This window comes from Schistocerca americana, chromosome X, assembly GCF_021461395.2.
Source record: "Schistocerca americana isolate TAMUIC-IGC-003095 chromosome X, iqSchAmer2.1, whole genome shotgun sequence".
NCBI lineage: Eukaryota > Metazoa > Arthropoda > Insecta > Orthoptera > Acrididae > Schistocerca > Schistocerca americana.
In genome coordinates this window covers 605834975-605861375 of record NC_060130.1, presented here as the reverse complement: position 1 = coordinate 605861375, position 26401 = coordinate 605834975, and the positions used below count along the sequence as shown (strand labels likewise).

The 26401-nt window shown below is 40.8% G+C and overlaps 1 protein-coding gene across 1 annotated transcript in view; it reads right to left on the bottom strand.

Annotated features, from left to right (window-relative positions):
* LOC124555576 (elongation of very long chain fatty acids protein 7-like) overlaps positions 1-25831 on the bottom strand; it is a 127213-nt gene extending 101382 nt beyond the window's left edge. The window contains exons 1-3 of the mRNA XM_047129538.1: positions 25653-25831; positions 3408-3493; positions 2996-3094 (exon numbers count right to left, since the gene is read on the bottom strand). Coding sequence (XP_046985494.1) covers positions 2996-3094; positions 3408-3493; positions 25653-25678 — 211 coding nt within the window. The 5' untranslated portion in view covers positions 25679-25831. The remainder of the gene's footprint in view (positions 1-2995; positions 3095-3407; positions 3494-25652) is intronic.
* Positions 25832-26401: the final 570 nt, after the last annotated feature.

The window sequence follows — 26401 nt, the reverse complement described above, 5'->3', positions numbered from 1 at the left end:
TGGCAGTTTTACGGATTTTGTGCAAAGGATTCGTGATTACATCTTCTGCGTTATCGTACACGTATTTCTTTTGTATTTCTTTTTGAGTACAGCAGTCATCAGTTCAAAAGAACAGAAACAAAAATTTGCTCTACATTGATTAAGATCTGTAAACTGTGGGGAAAGGACATTACAAGGCTAAATCGCACAAAGATTTCACATCCTGCACATCAGTGAACTGGAAACATGACACCAACAATAAGTCAGAGCCCAAAAGAGGTGGACATTAAAGAAATACAAGAAACGTATGAGAAACCTTTCGTTATGTGTTAATGAGGACAAAGATATTGACCTGTATCAAAGTTTCTCACCAAGTAAGTAGCTTATAATGATTTTAATAGCACTGCATTTCGCGGCTGACGATTGCGGAAATTCACAAGAACCTCAGCAAATCTACATAGATGATGAAAAGCCTGTGATGAAGATCTGGCTATGGAGAATATGTGAACACCATTTCTATAGAGTCTAGCTTAGTATTTTTGAAGAAGTAAAGTGCTGAGATGCACCTCATTAACAAATTATTTTCGAACTTAATCGATTTCTGAACGACAAATCCGATCTCCATATATTAATTGTTGGATCACCAATACGATTATGTCGCTTGCATGTTAGATGATGATATAACTGATCTGGATGCTTTTTGATCCAAAAGGTAACATCTGAAGACAACATTAGTAATTTCAAAATTCACATTATTCTTAAGTTAACTGATTTATAAAGTTGCAGCTGTTTGATAGTTCCATTGTTTCCAATGTTTCACAGCTGCGGGATCTGCCTGCTCTTCAGTCATATCATTGAGACATAGAAAGTATCTAGCTTAGTACCTTATCCACAGCTCCACTGAATTAGAATATAACAGATATACAAGAGGGGAGTCAAAAGGTAATACGCTACGTAACTTAACTCACTTCTGAAACTTCATCGTTGTAAAATGGGAACATGGTGGCAATGTATGAGTTTACATGTCTTTTCAGGTAGCAATTTTTTCAGAAAGAATGGGCATAAATTTCATTTCTGATTCACCTAATGCGCCGACAAGCATTAAAAAAACGTAGCCATGTTAATACACTTTATCTTATCTGTGATTTCGGTGGCGCCATTTCCATTACACGAGAACTCGTTTAAAAAGGTAATAACACACCTGTACCAGCAACCTCCTCGCTACTTAGTGAACATTCATAATGATGCCAGCGATCATCAGAATCAGTTTGTCTAATAGGTTCCGTCTGTCAAACTGATCCTTCAGATCCAGACTAGACTAATGTTATGTGCGTTGTTTTGAATGAAAGGTCAGCACCAACCAGGAGGTCCGCCCCTGGTAGCTGACTGGTGAGGGTTAGCTGCCCTCTATAATAAAAGAACTGAGTTAATGGATCAACGACTAACTAAAACGGGTGTCTTGCGACGTCCGCCCCGAGCGGATGCAACGAACTAAAACGAACAAAATGAAATTTAAAAAAAGTGGTCTGTGCGACAGAGTATCAATCCTAAGGGCCCGGGTTCGATTCTCGGTTGGGTTGGAGATTTCCTCCACTCAGAGACTGGGTGTTGTGTTCTCGTAATCATCATCATTTCATCTCCATTGAAGCGCAAGTCGCCGAAGTCGCATCAAATCGAAAGACTTGTACCTTGCGAACGGTATACCCGACGGGAGGCCCTAATCACATGACATTTATTTATGACCAGCCAGGAAAACTTAAAACCAATCTATTTGCTGCTACAACTATATTACATTTGTTCTCTTGGAAGTTTTTCAAGATTATTACGTGTTTAATAAAATGTTCAAGAACCATGAGTGCATAAAACAGCAGTCAAGAAAATCTCATCCCTGCATAATGAACAAGTTTTAGGCTTCACAGAAGTTTAGCATCTGCATGACTTATTGCTTTCGTAAAAGTGGTATGCACGTTGAGAGGAAACAACACCGAAAAAACTTCGCAAGACGAGCTCACAACATCGTACAAAATATCAACTCCTAGGTAAATATGCTGCGAATTACATAATTATCGGTAACTACTTAAGAAAGTTCTTTTGTAGTATAACAGTTACAATGATTTTCAATGTTTCTGTGAAATTCTAACAATTTTTGAACGCTAAGAGTCATAACACAAAATATTCTGGAGGAAAAATAGAACTGGTGATACAGAATAAAATGACATAGTAATTTAGAGAAAATGTTAGTCAATGGGACAAGGGTAGTCTTTCGAATTTTACGTGAGATAATATGATGGTAATATGACGTACTATTCAGCTTAAAACATAATTTCATTAATTGCGTATCTAGATTATATGATAAAAAAACTGATAACAAACGTATTTACTAGCCACTGAAAGCATTCACACGATCCTAGTGAATTGTACGTTTTTACACGGCGTTCATATTGATAAAGTTCACCAATCTCATTAACTGACAATAAGAAAACGTAATTTGAAAAAAGAAAGTCGAAAAGAAGTCCCCATTCTTCCGTGATGTTATAACTGAATCTCACCTAATTTTGCTATGCACAAGTCAGAAAGAAAAGCAGAATTAACAGTAATGGAAAATTTGTACAAAGTGATTTCCAACAATAACGTTTACAGAGAGAACAAAATAAATGGGACCTGCAGTAAAATAGTTACAAACATTTCATTATAAATTTTGTGCACTAGTGGAAATCTGCCTGTTTTTCTCCAAGACAAGGATTTATTTAGATTAAATAAAGCCACTAAACTAAAATAGAATAAGTAAGATCCTACATATAATGAGTGGTATTATGCCGAAACTATACTAACATACCCAGAGAGTAAGTATAATGAATTCCGAACATATCCACTGTACGTGACAAAGCGCCAAGAACACACGGATATCAACAACCGGCGAAGGACACCGCGCCCCTAATAGCCCGCAATTCGTTTCTCATTCTGTATTTCAGGAACACGTGGACGTGATAACTTTTTTCGATAGAACGCTACTCACCAGAAATTTCATTGTTAATGAAGTTGTATCCACTGTAGATCCTCTCTATCGCTGTCTCCATTGTGAACTGTGATGCGTTGGGTCCAGTAAAGGTACTACCTGGAACAAGAGTAGTTTAGTTGTCTTAACACTAATATATCTAGTGCTGTTGACCAACAACCTCCTAATATTGTCAGAAAACATTCGAGAAGAGAAAAACCTAATCAACTTCGTAATATGTGTGGAAATACTTGACAGCGGGCTATGCTCTAAATAAAACAAAAGCTTACGTCTGTCAAATAAAGGAATTTACGGCGACACAAATGCTGTTCTGATCCATATGTTCGTTCACTTTCTCATTGCCTTTCTCTTTTATCTCACTTAAGAAAACAGAGAAACACAGTAAGAATGATATGAAGAAACTAACACTTACCTTGAGTCCGAGCGGTGGCGTTATCAAAATGCACACAGAATTCGAAAGCACTGCACCCGGACTGGGATAGCTGAACGCTCTTTGTCCTAGAAACAGAAGAGAGTGGAAAACTATAAACGGCACTGCATTTAAATCCACGAGAAGTTAGTGTTGTTAAGTGTCAAGATATAGCAGGCTTGAAGGATACAGGGAGTTTGAGGTGATGCAAGGGATGGCAACCGCGACTAACCTAGATAGGAGCAGTAGTGACGAGTGGCGGTGGAGGGGGTAGGCGTAGTGGGGGAAGCAGCAGCTGCTGACAGCTCATGAATTTCTTCGTTTGTGCTGTATGCACGTAGACACTCATGTCCGTTCGACATTGATGTAATGAATCACCTCGCTAATCTATTGAGTAGGCTGGTATTTACTTTTGCGTTCTTGGGAGGTACTAGGTAGTGGCATTGTAAAGTTTGGCGAAGAACGAACTACCCATAATGCCTGAGATATCGAATCTGATGCGAATTTAAAAAAATTAGTAGAAGGGTTCAGGATAACGAATAATTTAAAATTAAAAATATGGATCAATATCACTTATAACACGGGCAGTGTGATTCCCTTATTGCGTTTGATGTGTAATCTGCTGGTGTTTTATTTTATGTTTTTAAGATGACTGACGTCAGCTGAGATGAGATTTTCTGTTGAAATTTTGCGCAATTGTGTCAGTAAATAAATAAGTAAATAAATCCACTGCGTAGTTTTACATGTATTAGTTATCATTTGAATGCCCAATGGGAGTCCCTTGAAGAGTATTCGAAAGGCCGACACCTGTTTCTAATCAGCATTAGGAGAACTCAGAATTATTCAAAACGTATTTTTAGTTTTTCATGTCACGAAAGCACGTACAACATTCGTCCATCGATTATCTGTGAGTAAAAATGAGATTCACTTAAACTAAAATGGGTTTGGCTGTGGTATACAGTAATAGATTACAGCTGATCGTAATGTCGTCTATTGCTCAGGAGTAGTATGTGAACTGCGAACAAACAGAAGTGAAGTATTAACCGAATAATCTAATAACAAGTTCTGAAACGTATTTTTAAATAACTAAACACATTTCCATAGTATTCAATTGCGCGCAACAAGAAAAATTTCCCCTTAGTATTCAGTGTATTTGATACATTGAGAGTACATATTTGTACATTAAGTTACATATTTGTACATTAAGTTTCGTTTTCAGGTAGTTTACCGAAGAAAACTATTACGGTCGAGTACATCACAGTAATTTCGTTGGGGATGCGTTACTAGAATCAATTTTGTGCAGCCTGTTGACAAATTTCTTCAGCTTTTCACTTCATCGCTCTGTTGGTTTAGTGATTTGTGTTATGCCAAAAATGTTTCACACAAGGGACCCTGGGTGGTTTAGTTTGAATCCATAACTTACAGAAAATTGGCATTATCGTTCCGACGGTATTGAGCGGAGTTTTCCGCATTCGTCTGAGCTAACGGTGAGGTGTTTGCCGCCGCCATTACCGAGGGTCTTGTTGAAAATGACTGGCATCTTTGGGCTGTTTATTCCTGCCTGCGTGTAGTACATAGCTCCTGTGTCATGCAACATATAATTCTGAGACATGGTGCTCATTTTATGCTGATGCAATATACTGGATGTACTGACTCGGTTTATGCCACTGCTGTTTGCTTTAAAGTCTGACTTCCGCATCAATGTACGTCAAAAATATGTCAATACCCCTGCATATTCAGTTACACAGTTGACGTTTTCACTAAGCAAACATGTTGTTCATAACATTAATCACAACCGTATCTTGACATAACAGCTTTGTCATCTTCATGTTGAGTTAAATTTAGTTAACACAAATAAAGGAAGCAGAGAAGATTGTGTCAGCAACAAAAAAAAGTAAAACGTACATTACTTTGGTATGAATTCCGTACCTAACAAACAAACCGTGTCGTGATGTGACTTATCCCGGTCAGATATTTCCCCAGCCTGTTAATCTGAAAACACAACGATTTTTCTTGTATTTCGCAGCTGTTTCTTTTACAAGCGATTTCCGTGCTGAAATTTGCTATTGATAACGGAGGGTCTACGTCATTTAAACAAAGAAATTTATTCAGTAAAGACCTCAGTGGCAGAAATAAAACTGAACACTAGTAGACACTTTTTACGCTCTAATGCTTAATCCGAGCGATGCGATGCTGTCGTTGAGGCACTGAATTCTTTGTAACTGAACTGTCAATTTCCCGTCCGGTCATCCAGACTGACGTTTACTCTGGTTTGTCTAAATCATCTGAGACGTGCTAGTTCTTGACATAAGAACACAGGCAGTTTCATTCAGAGCATTTTGGAATCCAAGAACGTGTTCCGTCTCATCTAAAATTATCGTTTTCTCTACCATTTAACGTGCAGAGTTCATATTTCAAACAGCTCAAAATTTCATCCCGGATGCTGACAAAATGTAACTGCTATTATCTTGTTGCCTTCTATCCGGTCTGTTCCCCAGATGAAAGCAGAAATGAGTATTTTACAACAGGCTAAGGGAATACGGTATGCCAAAATCCCCTTTCCAGTTATGCTTCGTTACGTGCACAATCAGTTTGGACTGTTTTGAACTCTCCCAAATTTCCCTGCTATGCTCCATTTCTGTGTATCTGCTGTCATAGCTAAGGACACAATGAAGCATTTTCTTCTCTAAGGCTTTCTCCTCAGTTTGAGCCTCCATCTACATTTCATAGTTATAGAAAGGCACAAGTCTCTTACATGAATGATGAAACATTCATGTTGAGGCATTATTTTTATTGGGGTTAACTGTTCGTCGTAATTGCTTATTCTCAACGTAGTATAGTGAGTTTGATGTCCGTTTTCTTCAGCGCGTTTCAAGCAATTGAAAGTGATGCCGTCGAGAGTTATGTGGTCTGAAGATATCTGCATACCTCATAAGTCTGAATGGGGATTACAGCCTACCTTCTCTGTGGTGTACACGAGACAACTTAAATAAAACAAAATGAATATAATTAGTAATGTACGACAGTTAATTAGCTTCGGCTACCTCATTAATTTTGACTGCATAATTGCGGCCATAGTTATGTTATAATAAAAAATACATTTTTCGACTTTCAGTAGTAACTCAAATGTTCATTGTTGATGACACATCCAGATTAACAGGGCTTGTTATTCACATATTTGTTCTTAGGCGATGGTTCTGAATAGCACGTATCTACATCTGCAGTGACAAAATTGCAATGACGTTCAAAAAATAGTGTAATCTGCTCTAATAGTATTTGTCCATCAGAAAAGAAGAGAATTATATTGCCACTGCTTTCCACATTAAATCGTAAATGTTACTACAGTGTGTCCAAGAATGAGAATTATAACATACTGCAGGTAAAAAATCGCCTGATAGATGGGTACACGAAGGTCAGTTGCAGTCTTCTTGATAGCTGACTGAGGATAGGCTCAATTATAAAGTGATTAAAGTACATCGTTCATTTATCTCAGGAACAAGTAGTGCAAATTTTCTCTGGCTCTGCATGTGCTGTATTTCATCTAGTATTGGCTATAACGGTCGATGAAATTTCAAAAATTAAATGTCATTCCGAACTGCATCTAGACTGATGTAGCACCAAAGAAAACTGGAATTTTGATAGCTGGAACGAGACATTGCGCTGTTCTCACTTGATTATGTGATGTGAATTTTAAAGTACGAAAGTGTACGTAGGTCATCGTGCAAAAACAACATTCGTTTCTAGAGTTTTCTGTGTTGGTTTGATTTACTTGAGGGGAAGCGAATGTACACTTTCTAAATAATTTGAATTTCTTGTCAATTCTCTGAAGTAACTAGTGATATTGTTCTCAACAGCAGTTTTTACAGACCAGTTCCTGTTTTTATTTTTTAAATTCAGTTTATTTTAACCATTGGAGGAAAAATCACTAACGTAGAAAGTGGGACACGTTGTGTACAACACACCATCTAAGGAGGTGGACAGAGATACTTAACTTTCCTCTGGCAAAAACCTTCAAATTGCTAATATCTAGGTCCACTAAACTTTGATATGTGTGTGAAGTTCACTAAAAAGAATGTACAATACTAAAAGGAATGCACAATACTATTCATACAGAGGTACAAAAATAGTACCTTCCCATAAAAATGTTTTCAGTATTTCATGACAACGTAACCAGTTTAATCAATTTCTGTATCAACTGCAAAAGTTGTGTCGCTGACACGATGATGAATCACAAACAAACAAAATAGTACTAAAAGGTAAAACTTGCTTCTCTCTCATTTTCCTTTATTTTTCAATGAAGTCTTATTAACCTATAATAAATAATTGAACAAAAAATCTTTTTTTGTACTGTCCTAGGCAAAAAAAAACACGAAAAAACGATGAAAGCGAAGCAGTAAGGAACGTGCTGCTTCTGCTGTTACGGGATGTTAATGAAACGACAGCACAGCTGTAGCATAGTGTTCGCTTCATGGCACGACAATTTCAGTAAAGACTTTCTACGAATATCTTAAAATCGTACTAACTACCTGGCTTCTTAAAGAGAGCTGCGGTTTGCTGGTTCCCGGCAAACATGGTACGTCAGGGAGAGAAGGCCCGCTTCTAATGACCCATGTGTCTACCAGACGTTAAGCAATAAGATACGCGAGCGATTTATGGCAGCGGTAGTTGAGAAATGGAGCGCCGGCGCGGACGTCTTTCTAAATGGAGTATTTCCATTGGTGCTGTTGGCAATTTAAAGAAACCGATTTCAGCAAAGAAACTATCCCTCGTATCTAGACATAACATACAATATACGAAGTCGCAGAAACAATAAATAAGGTCTTTAATTCTACGAACTGACGACTCTTAGCAACCTGTATACTGCTACAAATATTCCAATTTCTAAAAAGTATTATAAACAGTAATCTTCAGTTATTTCCTGAACTTCGAAATTCGTTTCGTTATTCAAGGTGGAATATGTGGTCATAATGATATTGATTAAATGTAATGTTTGTTCTCCTCTAGTGGGTGATAACGGAAATTTAGAACCTCGAGTTTCTGTCTTAACAACGGTTTAACTGTGTAGTATGTCATTTTGCTGTATTATTTGAAACTGGGTGCTCATGTACAAATGCATTTACCTCATGGATTACCGAATATAGCCTCAGAGTTGTATCGCAGATAAAAAAAACCATAAAGGCTGAAGCCAGGTTCTATTTTATAACCCATACTTGCTAAGGACAAGCTTTCATATACCCAACCCAAAAGGCGATCATTATCAGGTGTGTAGTACGAAATGCGGAGAAAAGCATCAAAATTCTTCTTCTTTGATTTTGGGTTGCAGCTTCCATATGTAACTTAAAAGTCAGCAGTTCGTTATGATTTACTGCAGTCGAAGTTGACTTGCGCATTACTGGTACTGACACACACTCATCCAAAATGCTCGTTTCTCGCTAAAAATTCTGAAAAGCGAATGGAATTTTTTCCCAAAAATATTTGTTCTTCAGTTTGATTATGTTCGGATCACGATCTACTCCCTTACATATATAAAAATAACTTTAAAATTCCAGTCATGCGAATGTATTTCGGTAAAGCGAAAGCTAAAACGATAAGATTCATTTTGAGGTGTTTATCTTATTCTGCGGGCTGCTCGAAAATGGAAAGAGTTACTCTAAAAGACTAAAAAAAGCTGAAATGATAGATAGATTGAATGTGGAAATCATATAAAATATTAATTATTTCTACTACAGTGCAAGAGGTTCCTGCGCTCACCACTAATCACATTAAGATAAATATTCTTAAGTGTGAAGAACAGAAACGCAAATAATATAAGCTTGTTGGCTGTAAATATCCGTTATGCACATTAGAAGTCGAGCTATCAGATATTTCTCAAGTTGGGATATTTGGTTCATTTGCTGGTGCGTTAAAAAAATCTGACAATAACGTAAAAAATGGCTACAGACAGTCAATTGAAAATGGAGAAGAAGCTACAAACGCACATTTAAATGACAACCTTGTAGCTAAGTCTGAGACATCTACTGCAACTGTTAACAAATACTGAAGAGTAATAGTATAAAAAATAAACGTCACTTGCGGTAAAAAAATGCAGATTTGCTTAACCGTCGGCAACTAGGTACACTTCAATGTCATCTGCAACATTGAAATACTGCAAAAAATTGGTAAACATCAGTGAGCCAATACTAAGGAAACGGAAAAAGCATTACTGAACAAATATTAGAAAATTACCTATGTTCGTAATTGTTTTCTCAGAGCGTATAGATTAAAAAGGAACACTTTTTTGGATAACGACAACTGAGATTTCCCTGTGAGACGTGTAAAGTAGCCATTACTGTCGGGTAAGATAGATTAGTCTTACACTGACTCTGTGTTTTGTGCCACACAAACAAAGCTAAAATAACTTTGTGTGTACGTTCGTATTATTGTGAAACAATGACACGACGAATCTGTCTGACTCACGGATGATGGTGGTATCAACGAGGAAGACTCTCGGGCTGAATAATATCTGTAACAGCCAAATGATTCACACAACTGTATGTACACATGACACCTATGGGTGTAGGTGCTAGAGAACTGATTATGCATTAGTATCAATAAGAAAAGATCAGCGAAATATTAGCACAAAAACTGGTTGCTATTCCGCAGCGTGTTGCTCGTGAATGTCCTATTATAGCTACGTCTGTAATGAGCTAACGAACTTAATGTATATGTTGGCTGGTGCTTAGGGTACCATAATCAATTAAATGTAAATGTTGTGTCACTAGGGCCTCCCGTCGGGTTGACCGTTCGACGGGTGCAAGTCTTTCGATTTGATGCCACTTTGGCTACTTGCGCGTCGATGGGGATGAAATGATGATGATTAGGACAACACAACACCCAGTCCCCGAGCGGAGAAAATCTCCGACCCAGCCGGGAATCGAACCCGGGCCCTTAGGATTGACAGTCTGCCGCGCTGTCACTCAGCTACCGGGGGCGGACCGAAATAAACTTGTCCCTTCCCTATACCAATAACAGGATGGGGAGTGACCGGACCCTCAACGAAGAGGTTACCATCGGCCATCAACATAGTGGTGGGTTGGTTGGTTGGTTGGTTTGGGGAAGGAGACCAGACAGCGTGGTCATCGGTCTCATCGGATTAGGGAAGGAAGTCGGCCGTGCCCTTTCAAAGGAACCATCCCGGCATTTGCCTGGAGTGAGTTAGGGAAATCACGGAAAACCTAAATCGGGATGGCCGGACGCGGGATTGAACCGTCGTCCTCCCGAATGCAAGTCCAGTGTCTAACCACTGCGCCACCTCGCTCGGTATAGTGGTGGGCAGGAAAAGAACTGTATTCCCATACCCTCTTTCGATCAGAGAATTAATTCACCCACAAGTTACAGTGTGCTATGTAGTTCAGTGATCAGCTGTTACGAGGTGCAATATGGTATTTACCACCATGCCTTGGCCTAGGCAAAAAATATGAATTCCAGAAAAATATTAATCGTAGACTTCCAAAGATGCAGGATTTTTCTCTATACGCCCTGCTGCATGACACCTATAGCATCGATGAAAGATTCCGCATGAAATTATGGATAACTAATAATGTATTTCAAATAGTATTCTACCAGACAAAGTCTGCAGGCGTAGTGAGAATAACCATCTGCACGAAGCGCAATTATAGTGAATGAAATAATCCATTGATGCATCTGCAAAAAATGTAGCTCAACGGCCCTTTTCCATTTGAAGAGTGCAGTTCCAATGAACGATTGTAACGGCTAAGCACTGATAATATAGGTACGGCGACACCTGGAAATATGATAAAATATTGTACATTTCTGGAGATTTGCTCGAGAACCGCCGACTACATTACGAGGACGGTCAAAACTTTTTGAAAGAGTTATTCCCACTTAATGTTTGACATACAGTTAGTTTGCATAAGAACACACGTCTTAGATATATACTGCCTGTTATAATACAGATATCTACATCAAGTTGCTTCTCTAAATAATTACGCAAGTTTAAAAAGCTATCCATGAGTACTTTGCTGTTAGAAATCTTCATAGGTTCATCCTCAGTGTGTTCGAAGGTGCAGAAATGTAACCCAAAATACAGACTACTTCAGTATCACTCCCATACAGATGACGACTTATCTGTATTTTTCGACATTTCAATCATACTGCCGTATTTGTCACAGCACGCTCCACTGATTATGTTCTTACCTATAGACTGCGTACTCGTACATCTGGAAACTATGATATTTCCCCCGAAAGACACTTTGACCTAGAACTGTGTGTCACACTATATATCTTTTTATTTTTTTGTAGTGGTAAACTGCACATTTTCACATTTGATTAATTTTAATTTCTGCCAATTACATTTTCTTTCTATCCCGGATGTTTTTATTTTAACCTCCTCCATATAAGCTTCTTTATTACTTCTAACTTCTTTCATTCCTGTTATCAGGAGCTACGATTCGCATTCACAACTGAGAACTATACAAAAGTTGGTAAATTCTTTTGTCCCAGTTGTAACACAAAGCTGAAATTATTACTTCTAGTAGAAGCTATGGGAAGAAACAAACATTATAATACTTTCATTAATTCGTCACTGACGTGTTGTTTTAATATAATACCTAGTTCAAAACGTATGAGAAATGCAATACAGCAGCGCTTATGGGTGGCATGGAGTTTTAGTCTGTTTCCGGAGGTATGTGGCACCAATCGTCTGCGTTCAGGTCAGGCAATTCCGGCATATTAGGAACCGATGGTTTGAGGGCGAGAAACTAGAGCCAATAGCGTCACAGATGATTCTCATCAGGTTCATATCAGGCGAATTTGGCGACCATGACATCAACGTAAGTTCACTCTCATGGTCCTCAAATAAACTGTAGCACAGTTGTAGGCTTGTGACACGGACAGTTATCCTTCTGGAGATGAGATCGCCGTCAGGAAACACATCAAGCATGAAGGGAGGCAGGTGGCCCACAGTAACGCTCTCGTTGCCCACAGTTTTCATGGTGCCTCCGAACTTTGCCACAGATTCCATACAATTCCAGATAAATGTACCACCCTTGGATAATACGGCCCCCACTAGTCTGCTTCAAGTGGTGTGATGCATGTTCCGAGAAGACGTTCGCTTGTTTGTCGGCGTATTCGGACTCGACCATCGAGCAAATTTACAAGAAACGTGATTCATCTGACCAGTCGACATGTTATCATTGATCCTTGGGCCAATCTGGATGCAAGCATGACATCAGCGTAACAAGATTCTGACGCATTTTTCGACTCCGTAAGCGCAGAACAGGGAATCAGTGATCATAAGGCCGTTTTAAGCAGGTACGTGCCTAGTAAAACTGTGAGGGTCGGGAAAAACCCACCGAGGTTTAACAACAAAGTTAGGAAACTACTGCGAATGCAAAGAGTGCTTCACTGCAAATTTAAACGCAGCCAAAACCTCTCAGACAAACAGGGAGTGGCTTACAAAACACTCGTTCGACCTATACTTGAGTATTGCTCATCAGTGTGGGATTCGTACAAGGTAGGGTTGACAGAGGAGATAGAGAAGATCCAAAGAAGAGCGGCGCGTTTCATCACAGGGTTATTTGGTAAGCGTGAGATGCTTAGCAAGCTCAAGTGGCAGTCTCTGCAAGAGAGGCGCTCTGCATCGCGGTGTAGCTTGCTGTCCAGATTTCGAGAGGGTGCGTTTCTGGATGAGGTATCGAATATATTGCTTCCCCCTACTTATACCTCCCAAGGAGATCACGAATGTAAAATTAGAGAGCTTCGAGCGCGCACGGAGGCTTTCCGGCAGTCGTTCTTCCCGCGAACCATACGCGACTGGAGCAGGAAAGGGAGGTAATGACAGTGGCACGTAAAGTGCCCTCCGCCACACACTGTTGGGTGGCTTGCGGAGTTAGACGTAGATGTAGATGTAAATATCCGTGGTGGGTTTAGAATCACATCACAGGCAGCTACAATTGTGGCAACTAATTCCATCTCCATATCCACTGGGGTCTCATACACAAGTGACTTTATATACGCCCACAGGAAATAATGAAGGGGATTCAGGTCAGGTGACCTCGCAGGCCATGGAATAGGAACTCCCCTTCCAATCCAGCAACCAGGAAATACACCACTGCGATGGTTGCGAACATCCAAACTGAAGTGAGGCGGCGCAATGTCATGTAGTATCCGCATCCTCTCGTGAGCAGCTATGAGTACGTTCTCCAACAACTCAGAACTCTTTGCACAACCCTGAAGTACAGGTGACCATTCAAAAGGCCAGATTGAAGATATGGCCCAATGAGATTGTCGTCTACAGTGCCGACCCAGATATTCACAGCAAAACGAACGTGATGGTGTGACTCTGCTATATCGTGGAGGTTTTCCTCATCCCACACACGGGTATTCCTGCTGTTTGAAATACCATCGTAATCAAATAAGGCTTCGTCAGATTTGGAGGAAATCTAGTTGATTAATCCGAGCAGCCACTGACACAATGCGACCCTTTGTGCAAAGACTGTCACAAGCATTGCATGGATTCGTTCTGGGTGATATGGGTGTAAATCTCGTTTGTGGATTACTCGCCACACGTTAGTAAGTTCGGCCGTGCGGTTACAGGCGCTGCAGTCTGGAACCGCAAGACCGCTACGTTCGCAGGTTCGAATCCTGCCTCGGGCATGGATGTTTGTGATGTCCTTAGGTTAGTTAGGTTTAACTAGTTCTAAGTTCTAGGGGACTAATGACCTCAGCAGTTGAGTCCCATAGTGCTCAGAGCCATTTGAACCGTTAGTAAGTTCAGCGCCCATTTGACGTACAGTACGACGAATACGTGAAGCGGGGTGCGCCGATACACGTTCCAGCACCTCCTCTTCAAAATCGGCTATGCCAGTGGTTCTCATGTTGCCAGGTCGCCCGTTTCTTTTTTCCAATGAACCAGTTCCCTCGTCGGTCGATCGAGAGAAATAAAGGATGACGCCTGTTTGGAAATCGTTCCCTGCCCAGCATTACAGCAGCGAGAAAATTGCAAAATACTTCCCCAAACTCAAGGCGCAAGTCAGTGAGTTTTGCGAAAATGTACCGATACTGATCCATAGCATTGTGCTGTACGTCTCTTAATGGCACTGAGTAATGAACGGATCTGTTGTTGACTCAAGCACTTACTGATGTGGGTGAATGTAAATGCAACAGAGCTGCCTTGCGGATGGTCCAAATAGCTCTGAGCACTATGGGACTTAACATCTGTGGGCATCAGTCCCCTAGAAATTAGAACTACTTAAACCTAACTAACCTAAGGACATCACACACATCCATGCCCGAGGCAGGATTCGAACCTGCGACCGTAGCGGTCGCGCGGTTCCAGACTGAAGCGCCTAGAACCGCTCGGCCACTCCGGCCGGCTGAGTTTTCCTTACTGACATCGTTAGGTTTAAGTAGTTCTAAGTTTTAGGGGACTGATGACCTCAGGTGTTAAGTCCCATAGTGCTCAGAGCCATTTGAACCATTTGGACAAGTAAAGTAAACAAAACCTACAACATGACTTCATACTAATCAGGCTCGTCCTCCTTGTTTCCTTGCAGGAATTAAAGAATGTACATGAAAATGAACAGCACAGTACGGGTAAACTTGCACCCATGTTAGTTGTAAATAAGACGGAAAACAATAACGCTAGACAAAGCGGTAGACAGGTTCACTTCCCTATCTACTTAAGATGGCTTCTCCTACCACAGATTCTCTACCTGAAATTTCTTAGTGGAACATTCAATATGTCCTGTTATGTTTTACACGTTCTTACGGAAACGACCTGTATATACACAGAAGCGCTAAAGAAACTGGTATATGCATGCGTATTCAAATACACAGATATGTAAACAGACAGAAATACGGCGCTGCGGCCGGAAACGCTTGTATAAGATAACACGTGTCTGGCGCAGTTGTTACATCGATTACTGCTGCTGCACTGGCAGGTTATCAAGATGTGACTTTGAACGTGGTGTTATAGCCGGGGCACGAGCTATAGGACACAGCATCTCCGAGGTTGTGAAGAAATGGAAATTTTTCTGTACGACCATTTCACGAGTGTACCGTGAATATCAGGAATCTGGTAAAACATCAAAGCTCAGACTTCGCTGCTGCCGGAAAAAGATGCTGCAACAACGGGACAAACGACGACTTACGAGAATCATTCAGCGAGGCTGAAGTGCAAACCTTTCGCATATTGCTGCAGATATCAATGCTGGGCCATCAGCAAGTGTCAGCATGCGCACCAGTCAACGAAACATCAGCAATATGGGTTTTCGGAGCCGAATTCGCATTCGTTTCCCCTTGATGGCTGCACGACACAAAGCTCTACTCTTCGCCTGGCCCCTTCAATACCGACATTGGACTATTGATGACTGGAAACATGTTGCCTGGTCGGACGAGTGTCGTTTCAAATTGTATCGAGCGGATGAACGTGTACGGTTATGGAGATAACCTCACGAATCCATGGAACCTGCATGTCAGCAGGGGACTGTTCAATCTGGTGGATGCTCTGTAATGGTGTGGGGCGTGTGCAGTTGGAGTGATATGGGACTCCTGACATGTCTAGATACGACTATGACAAGTGGCAGGTAGGTAAACATCCTGTCTGATTACCTGCATAAATTCGTATCCATTGTGCATTTCGACGGACTTGGGCAATTCCGGCAGAACAATGCGACTCCTCACACGTCCAGAATTGCTACAGAGCGGTTCCAGGAACACTCCTCTGAATTTAAACACTTCCGCAGACCACCAAACTCCCCAGATATGAACATTATTGAGCATATCTGTTATGCCTTCCAACGTGCTGTTCAGAAGAGATCTCCACCCCCTCGTACTCTTACGGATTTATGGACAGCCCTGCAGGACTCATAGTGTCGGTTCCCTCCGGCACTACTTCAGACATTAGTCGAGTCCATGCCACGCCGTGTTGCGGCACTTCTGAGTGCTCGCGGGGGCCCTACACGATATTAGGCAGGTGTACCAGTTTCTTTCGCTCTTCAGTGTGTGTTCCTCATCTACCTATTAGTTAAAATCGTCTCAAAATATAGTATTTCTTAGGATTAGTCTCCACATATGAACAGAAAGACATATTGGGAGACTGTAATTTATAATATGTACAGATATATGTAGATACTTAATTGGAAGGAAAACTTGGATGTAACTGAAGAAGAATTCAAACCAAAAGACATCACAACTTTATACCCTACTAGACAGAAATTTATAAGTAATAATCATAGTTATAAACATTATCACAAGAATATACAAGAAATTATGCATTACTTACATTATTTGTTTGATATTAAGAGAACTCCATTAGCTGTTGTGCATCACACTATCTATACATTTGGCATGACAAACATAGCTTCCAAAATTTATGTGCATTTTGGGAGGCAACCTTAATGAAAAATATAGCTTCAAATATTATGAAAATTAATAGTGTTTTTGGTATCTCGTTATTTCAGTTGTTCTTTATTATTTCATTTGAACTTTGTAAAAACTGAAACGATTTCTTTACATATGAACAGTAAATTACTCAATTATGTTCGAAAGTGGAAGACAGTACTCAGCTCCCAAAGTACAATCCCTGCTTCATCTACGAGAGATAAATGATGTTACTTTCTTTGAACTTCAAAGGATATATGGCAAACATATTGTATAACTCTTGTATTTTATACATCCTCAGCAACTGTAGTCATGTATAACGAAATAATAAGCAACCAGTAGAAAAAAAAGTTAATTTCTTTACCTGTTTCTGGCACTTGGTGCCCTTCTTCAAAAGGGTTATACCTACCGCACTGTTTTCGGACCGAGCGAGGTGGCGCAGTGGTTAGACACTGTACTCGCATTCGGGAGGACGACGGTTCAATCCCGCGTCCGGCTATCCTGATTTAGGTTTTCCGTGATTTCCCTAAATCGCTCCAGGCAAATGCCGGGATGGTTCCTTTCAATGGGCACGGCCGACTTCCTTCCCCGTCCTTCCCTAATCCGATGAGACCGATGACCTCGCTGTCTGGTCTCCTTCCCCAAAACAACCAACCAACCAACTGTTTTCGGGTGTCAACAATAAGATGCGTACAGAAAACTGCCATTCTCATGTAGTTCATAGTGTCTGTACAAAAACAGTAAACTAATTTCGTACTGACACTATAATCCACATGACCAGGGTATTTTGCTACATGCATATTATTGCTAATACTTGTAAATAATGTGACAGGTATAATCTTCTGAAGAAGAGCACTAAGCGCCCGAAACCGGTAAGGAAATTGAATTACTTCTATGCAACCGGTTGCTTATTAATTCTTTATTTATTGTATACATGAACACCAGAGCACGTTATATGCAGGTTACCATACTTTCGGTGGAAAAGGACTAGCCTTGTGACTCTGTGAGGCAACTTCCACGCATGGTTCCTAGACACCTCTCGCAATGATATAAGAACACAGTCGTTCACCCCAAACCGAATATATACATAGGCTTCCGTAGAAAGTGTTGAAATATTGGGGTAGGTTCTCACTTTTTTGCGTGGTAGAGTAATTATGGTGTACGCGCACGTGGAGACAGTGTTTGCGCAGCAATCGCCGACATAGTGTAACTGAGGAGGAATAAGGGGAACCAGCCCGCATTCGCCGAGGTAGATGGAAAACCGTCTTAAAAACCATCCACAGGCTGGCCGGCACAGCGGACCTCGACACTAATCCGCCGGGCGGATGCGTACCGCGGACCGGCACGCCTTTCTGCTCGGGAAGCAGCGAGTTAGACCGCGCCGCTAGCTGGGCGGGCTTAATGAGATGAGTACTTTTGCGGTTGATTGTTGTTTTTGTGTGACCTTGGAGGACTATAGAAATTAAATGAAGTGTAAGAAAGAAATCCTTTATGGTCTTAGTCAGGAGAGCGATCCAACTTCGTCAATATGACCAAAGATGTAACACAGTACATGAAAAATTTGATTGTTTATTTGTGACACTTATGATTTATGTCAATTTGTTTTTAACTGACCGTTTACGCCAGTTTTTTAAAATATTGTTTCTGCCTTGCGTAAATGATCTTGTGTGATTTCCCAGTGTATAAGTTAAATTAAATTAATAAACGATAAGAATAGCTTTACGACTCTCTGCCCTGATACTGCCTTGTAAATGGACAAACCTCTCCATGTGAACCATGTTCACAGTTTCATTCTTCAATCTGAAAGTTTCTTCATGGGCATTCAAGCATATTTAGGTCCCAAGATATTCTATGAATGCCTCTCGTTGCAGTATACCGTGATACATTTTGAGTCTTCAATGCATAAAACTTTCATGGATCAAAACACGACGTCGGCTGGTGCTCAATGTTTATCAGTGTGATGTATCACTTACACTTCTCCATGGTTTACTTCTTTCGTAGTCATCAGTGACGGTTCTAGTTACAGATACAGATGTAGAAAGAATTCATGTGGTATAGGTGCCAAACGTAGGTTTCCCATTTATCAAAGAGAGTATTACGAGGGTCGACAGTGTGTGGAGATCAAAATGTACGATCGGTCTGCTCATTTTCGGAAATGTGCGTTTCATCACGTTTCAACCTCCAACCACAATCTGTAAGGCACTGGGCTCGTATTTGATAAGACGACAGTTCAAACCCCGTCCACCCATCCAGATTTAGGGTTTCTGTGATGTCCTTGAATCACTCAATTGGAATACTGGGATGGTTCTTTTGAAATGACACGGCCGATTTCTTTCCCATCCTTCCGCAATACGAGATTGAGCCACGCAATTGATGACAGGACGGGACGTTAAACACTTTCTTATTTGAAACTAAGACCTGAAACAACTGACAGTATATTTAATAAGGCTATAAATATGCCCGAGGGAGGACTCAAACCTCCGGCGGGAGTGACCACACAGTCCGTGACATTACACTTCAAAATGAGCGGCCACTCCGCGGGTCACAGTGGGTTTAATGCCAAACAGATAAAGGACATAATATTGGTAAAAAATGCCAGCTTGTAGAAAATTCAAGTTACTTATGTCACCTAATATAAAATTATAATTACTTTCTTAAATTTTCATTAGACTGAGGAACAGTGATCATTAGGCGTTGTGTAAGTTTTCCACAGAGGTCCCATGATCACCCTCCTAGTACAGCATATTCTTTCACTCATTTTATCCTACCTAAACTAGCGCATCTGTTGTATGTCGGCTAAGGTTGAACAGCAACAATTGAAAAAAAAAAACGTTAGGCCCGTCAATTTTGTACTGTTGTAGCTAAGAGAGAGAGATGTGCGTTTTACGGCTGTCATTTCGAAACCAGCCCTTCACAACTTGTAGGAGAAATAGTTACGCAATCACTTGGCACCGATATCAAATATGGAACGATTTAGAGATATCTGAAATTTTTAATTTGCAATACCATATTCATTACTATTCTCTGTTGATTTAATAAGCCTGAACCCTATCCAATATATAAAACTAGAGCCACCGACGCTTGTCACTAGAATCTATTACTGAATAATACAGGGTGTTACAAAAAGGTACGGCCAAACTTTCAGGAAACATTCCTCACACGCAAAGAAAGAAAATATGTTATGTGGACATGTGTCCGGAAACGCTTACTTTCCATGTTAGAGCTCATTTTATTACTTCTCTTCAAATCACATTAATCATGAAATAGAAACACACAGCAACAGAACGTACCAGCGTGACTTCAAACACTTTGTTACAGGAAATGTTCAAAATGTCCTCCGTTAGCGAGGATACATGCATCCACCCTCCGTCGCATGGAATCCCTGATGCTCTGATGCAGCCCTGGAGAATGGCGGATTGTATCACAGCCGTCCACAATACGAGCACGAAGAGTCTCTACATTTGGTACCGGGGTTGCGTAGACAAGAGCTTTCAAATGCCCCCATAAATGAAAGTCAAGAGGGTTGAGGTCAGGAGAGCGTGGAGGCCATGGAATAGGTCCGCCTCTACCAATCCATCGCTCACCGAATCTGTTGGTGAGAAGCGTACGAACACTTCGACTGAAATGTGCAGGAGCTCCATCGTGCATGAACCACATGTTGTGTCGTACTTGTAAAGGCACATGTTCTAGCAGCACAGGTAGAGTATCCCGTATGAAATCATGATAACGTGCTCCATTGAGCGTAGGTGGAAGAACATGGGACCCAATCAAGACATCACGAACAATGCCTGCCCAAACGTTCACAGAAAATCTGTGTTGATGACGTGATTGCACAATTGCGTGCGGATTCTCGTCAGCCCACACATGTTGATTGTGAAAATTTACAATTTGATCACGTTGGAATGAAGCCTCATCCGTAAAGAGAACATTTGCACTGAAATGAGGATTGACACATTGTTGGATGAACCATTCGCAGAAGTGTACCCGTGGAGGCCAATCAGCTGCTGATAGTGCCTGTACACGCTGTACATGGTACGGAAACAACTGGTTCTCCCGTAGCACTCTCCATACAGTGACATGGTCAACGTTACCTTGTACAGCAGCAACTTCTCTGACGCTGACATTAGGGTTATCGTCAACTGCACGAAGAATTCCCTCGTCCATTGCAGGTGTCCTCGTCGTTCTAGGTCTTCCCCAGTCGAGAGTCATAGGCTGGAATGTTCCGTGCTCCCTAAGAGGCCGATCAATTGCTTCGAACGTGTCGGGACACCTTCGTTCCGGAAAACTGTCTCGATACAAACGTACCGCGCCACCGCTATTGCCCAGTGCTAATCCATACATCAAATGGGCATCTGCCTACTCCGCATTTGTAAACATTGCACTGACTGCAAAACCACGTTCGTGATGAACACTAACCTGTTGATGCCACGTACTGATGTGCTTGATGCTAGTACTGTAGAGCTATGAGTCGCATGTCAACACAAGCACCGAAGTCAACATTACCTTCCTTCAATTGGGCCAACTGGCGGTGAATCGAGGAAGTACAGTACATACTGACGAAACTAAAATGAGCTCTAACATGGAAATTAAGCGTTTCCGGACACATGTCCACATAACATCTTTTCTTTATTTGTGTGTGAGGAATGTTTCCTGAAAGTTTGACGGTACCTTTTTAACACCCTGTATGCCGATACTAAATGTAATTATGTTTAACGATCGTAAATAGCGTAGCCTACAGTCTCTTCCGCTACAGGGTACGTAACTGTTAAAACATTTCTCCTATGACAGAGAAGATGTCTCCTCTGGTGGAAGTTATTGTAGGCGGAGTTGCACTTGCGCCCATATGTAAGTTACGAAAGTTCTGGCAGCTACTAAAAGAGCTTATATATGCTTTTTGTCATTCATGTGTCAACAAATGTGAAAGAACTATTGCGAAAAATCTGGGCTGCAGAAAAGGTGTTGAGGTATTTTCCAACAATACACTTGAACCTCAGTGGTAACGAGTTATGTGTGAGACGACGTTCTGATGAATCATGATAATGCAGTTCGACGGCATTCCACGGCATTATGTCTTTATTGTGTTCTTCATTTCGAAATAGTAAGTCTTCATAGATTTGTGCCCCGACTATAGCGTCTTGCTAGGCAAAAACTTTGAACAGTGGGCATTTGGAGTCGATAAGAAATTAACCGTGTCTTCCCAATTCTTTAGTTCGCTGATTTGGATTTGTAGACCATGAAAGGGATCACCGTCTTTCTATTATTGGCCTTTTTTTTTTGGTTGGGTCGCAATGATGATAGGTTATTGATACGGAAGTAAATATGTCCTTATTTGAGTCTGTAGAAGAGTACCCAACAGTAGGACATTATTTCGCTATCTGAGGCGCTCTATGATGATACCGTGTATGCAACCATTACTTAAAAAGTAAAGTGCCACAAGTGTAGAAAAAGGTTGTCTCATTTGAATCATTTGAAGTTGTGCCGTGAAGGACGCCAGTATGTTGCAGCTAAATGCGGTTCATGATGTGAGAGTAGAAACGACATCTAAGCAGTATCTCTGAAACACATCTTAAACACGTCGCGCCGTCTACTTTGAAACTGGGAGGATAAACGGTGCAACATAGATGGGTCATAGCGTTTCGGAGATTACACTGGAACGAGGATTTCTAAGAGCATCAGTGTCTAGATTTCATGTCTCCACCACAGAGCCATGCGGAGCGATGGTGGTCTTCAGCACTTCCAGTCATCACTGTCTCGAATGTGGGACATCAGGAACACAATTCTACCATTACTGTATAGAGACAAATCACCGCATAGGCTTCAACACACGACTGATATCGCATCCAGAGCCTTCCCGTGACTATAGCCACTCATTCATGTAACAAACCATTAGTTTTTCCTTCTCTGAAAGATCGATTCTAGTGGATATGTCTATACGGTCCGTCCAAAATGTTCCGACACTGATATTCCTGACGTATAAACCACGTCAGCGTAGTGACTACGGTGGCAGCTTGAATTAACAACTGCAAGCAACCTATGTCCATTCGACCAATCAGTTCTGAGCGGCAGCGCTAAGCAGCGAACTTGTGGCTGTAGTGTGTCAACATTGTTGTGCCACAAATCGCAGAGGAGCAACGAACAGTGATTCGATTTCACGCTTTACTCGGTAAAACGGCTACGGAGACAGTTAAATCGGCGATAAAGGCTTACGGTGATAATTGTTTTAGTTGTGCCCGGGTGTTTGAGGAGTTTAAACCTTTTAAAGGAGGATAGGTGTCGCACGAGGACAACGAGAGGTCAGGGCGCTCCATCTCAAGTTTATCTGGCGGAAGCAATGAGAAAATTCGCGGTCGTTTGAAAACCTGTCATCTCTCATGCAGAGCTATCGCTGAATAATTAAACGTTTTGAAGGAGAGTAAAGTGCGTGTCAAGGTGTATCCAGCAAACAGTCCAAAGAAGGACTTTTACGACAGCTTCACATGTTGATGCGAACGTACTGAGCGTTGCACTAAAGTGAGGGAGACTATGTAGAACGCCTGAAGCATTACAACTGCCACCTTAACTTTACTCTGTTTTTTTATTTATTATGTCTCGAAGCCTTTTGGACTGACGGGGAATGCCGAGCCCTCCTTGGAATCAATGACACACGTGCCAGTCCCCTAGTATTCTTCTTATACAACGGTTAATTGATGTGTATAGTCAACTGGGATCAGAAAGCGACTTCACTGGGTTACACAGCTGATGTTACCAGCCTCCGTGTCCATATGTGAATGGAACGGGTTCGAATTCTATTGATTGAAGAGTGTTTCATGGCCAGTTTGTAAGTAATTGTAAGAGATGTAAACGCGCTCTGTTCCAATTACCAAACTACGCACTAATGTCCCAAAACTCCCCTCAGTGTTGCACTAAATGAAGGCATGTGACATTGTTGATGACGATCAGCCTGCCTGATGGGTGCTTTAATCTGCGCGAACTCTTTGGTGGTATTCAAGAGGAGTTGACTGTGTGCCGACATCGGAATTCAATCGGTCTCTTCCTTTTATTTGGATAATCAGCCTCAAGAGAATCTCTCATGTAAAATGTAGCTGTCGACCCAACCTTACTTTATCTTCCGCTAAAGAGATAACTCGAAAGAGATATGCTTGATAGGATTCGCGGTTACTAATGACGGCTTTTATCACGGGGCTCAGTAGGCATTGCTCGAATCTTATTGCAAACAGGGAAGTCTCGCCTTTGCTTGATATAGCAGCCGGTGTCCTTATAATGGCTGTTAAGTAATGTGGGCGCTCAGGCAAGGAGTCGGCCGCTCAACTCAGAGCCAAATAATTTAGTTTCAACTGACCATTACTGTCGAGCTTCCTATTCTAACTTTCTTTCTTTATTGGCTGCTCCAAGCAAGAACGTCTAGACTTAGCACGGATCCATGGACGTTCTTCAACCAATGTTAAAGTGGGCAACAATATAAATGGAAACGAAAACTGAGGAATTACTAACAAAATATATGGATATAAGTTGCATAACGTTCCACAAGAAAAGGGACACGCATATGGAGGAATCGTTAATTTAAGTATCCAAATCTCTTTAAGACAGATCATACAAGTTCCTATACGATGCTTTTAATAAGAATGCAAATGATTCTATCCCGTATCTTTGTGCAAATAGATCCCCTCGTAAAACGACCTCTAGGAACGTCTTATCTCACTGCGGGTAAACCCACGTTAAATTAATGCAACACACTGACATCAACACTGCAGACCAAATAAGCAATAAAGGTCTGCAAACAAATTAGAATTACACGGATTTTCCTACTTATTTTACGTTTTAATGCTGGTATGTAGATATTGTTTAGTTGGTTATCTTTTAATTGTAGTTAATCCCATATTTTGAAATGGTGTATCCTACAAGCTGTCCGGGATAACTAAAATGAAGTTAACACTAAGAAGTGACAAGTAGCCACGCATTGAGAAAGACTGTCACAGGCATACCAGTTCGAGCAATATATATGATCTGATATATTCAAGAAAATTTTTAAATTACAAGTTCGAGTAACGTACAAAACATTTATTAAGCTTTTGCCATAAATCATCTGAGTAAATATTTTTTTCTAAATATTACATTTTATATTTTCTACTCATCTGTTATGTACCACACGCAAGCTTTTCCGCCAGCCCAAACTACCTGACGGATAAAATATGAAACTTATCTGAAGGTAGTAAACCTATGATAGTTTTAAAGAACATCAAGTCTATTTTATTTATTTCTTGTTTATCTAGTTCTTAAATATAGCTTCGAAAATTTTCATAGTAACTTTCTTTCTCGAGTAAGTTGCTCTGAATCAATGATTTCAGTCTGTCAATCATACACACAAAATGCGCGCACAACACAGACACTGTGTTGTACTTTACAAAGAAATGATACAATACTGTGTATGTATACGTAATATTTTATTCGTTTCGCATAATAGTGACATTTCGCATATATCATCAATGGAACGTTCAAGTAACTAAAGTAAATGAAAGAAAAAATTTGGAATATGGGACTACGACATATGGTATTTACTATACTAGTCAACAAGCTACTATAATCCTTTTAAATGTTTCACAATAAAATTAAATACAGGAAACAGTTACACAGTATGGAGCAGAAAATGCATTATTCCGTTTTCGCTTTTTATTTCTTGTTCGTTTCTTGTTTGCTTTATATTGCAAATCATCAGGAGCCAGTAACACTTTATTCCTTCAGATCTGCATTCTTCTCGAAACAGTTTGAGTTACTCAAACGATTTATAGTGAATTACATCGTTGGACGAACGACATTACTTTAGGAGACGTAAGAAATGCTTCAAATACTTTTAATGTTGGAGCATACCTTCTACAAGAGTCCGTGTTCACCATAAAATTTCTGATCCACGACGATAGCGTTCCAAGCTCGAGACACGCGCTAAATCCTTTTATTCACTATTTAAACAACTGTCAAATCTTAAAATTGGAACATCCGAAACACACAAGCTGAAATTTCTGTGTCTTTAGTGAACTACTGCGCAGACTGCTCTGCCGAAAGGGACTGGCGAAAGGCTAGACCCGAGTTTTACATATGGAAATGAGCACAAAACAATAGACTTATTGTGCTGTCCCAATTACCAATCGTTCACTCCCACAAACAATTCCAGCGGATTAGTGAACCGCTGTGAACTTCGCACATTCCTCGCATAGCGTCCCTTCGTCGCAACACGCTTCAGACTAGTGAAAAGCGAAAAATTGGGACTCTGCGTAATTACCCATGTATGTCCCGTTTTATAAGCAAGGATAGAACTTCGGGACTAACAAAATCTGAATGATTAATTCTTTTAGACACATCTCGCAATAGATAACATTAGAGGATTCAGAATAAGATTACCACTCTGCAGTGGAGTGCGCGCTGATATGAAACTTCCTGGCAGATTGAAACTGTGTGCCGGACCGAGACTCGAACTCGGGACCTTTGCCTTTCGCGGGCTAGTGCTCTACCAACTGAGCTACCCAAGCACGACTCACTCCCCTTCCTCACAGCTTCACTTCTGCCAGTACCTCGTCTCCTACCTTCCAAACTTAACAGAAGCTCTCCTGCGAAACTTGCAG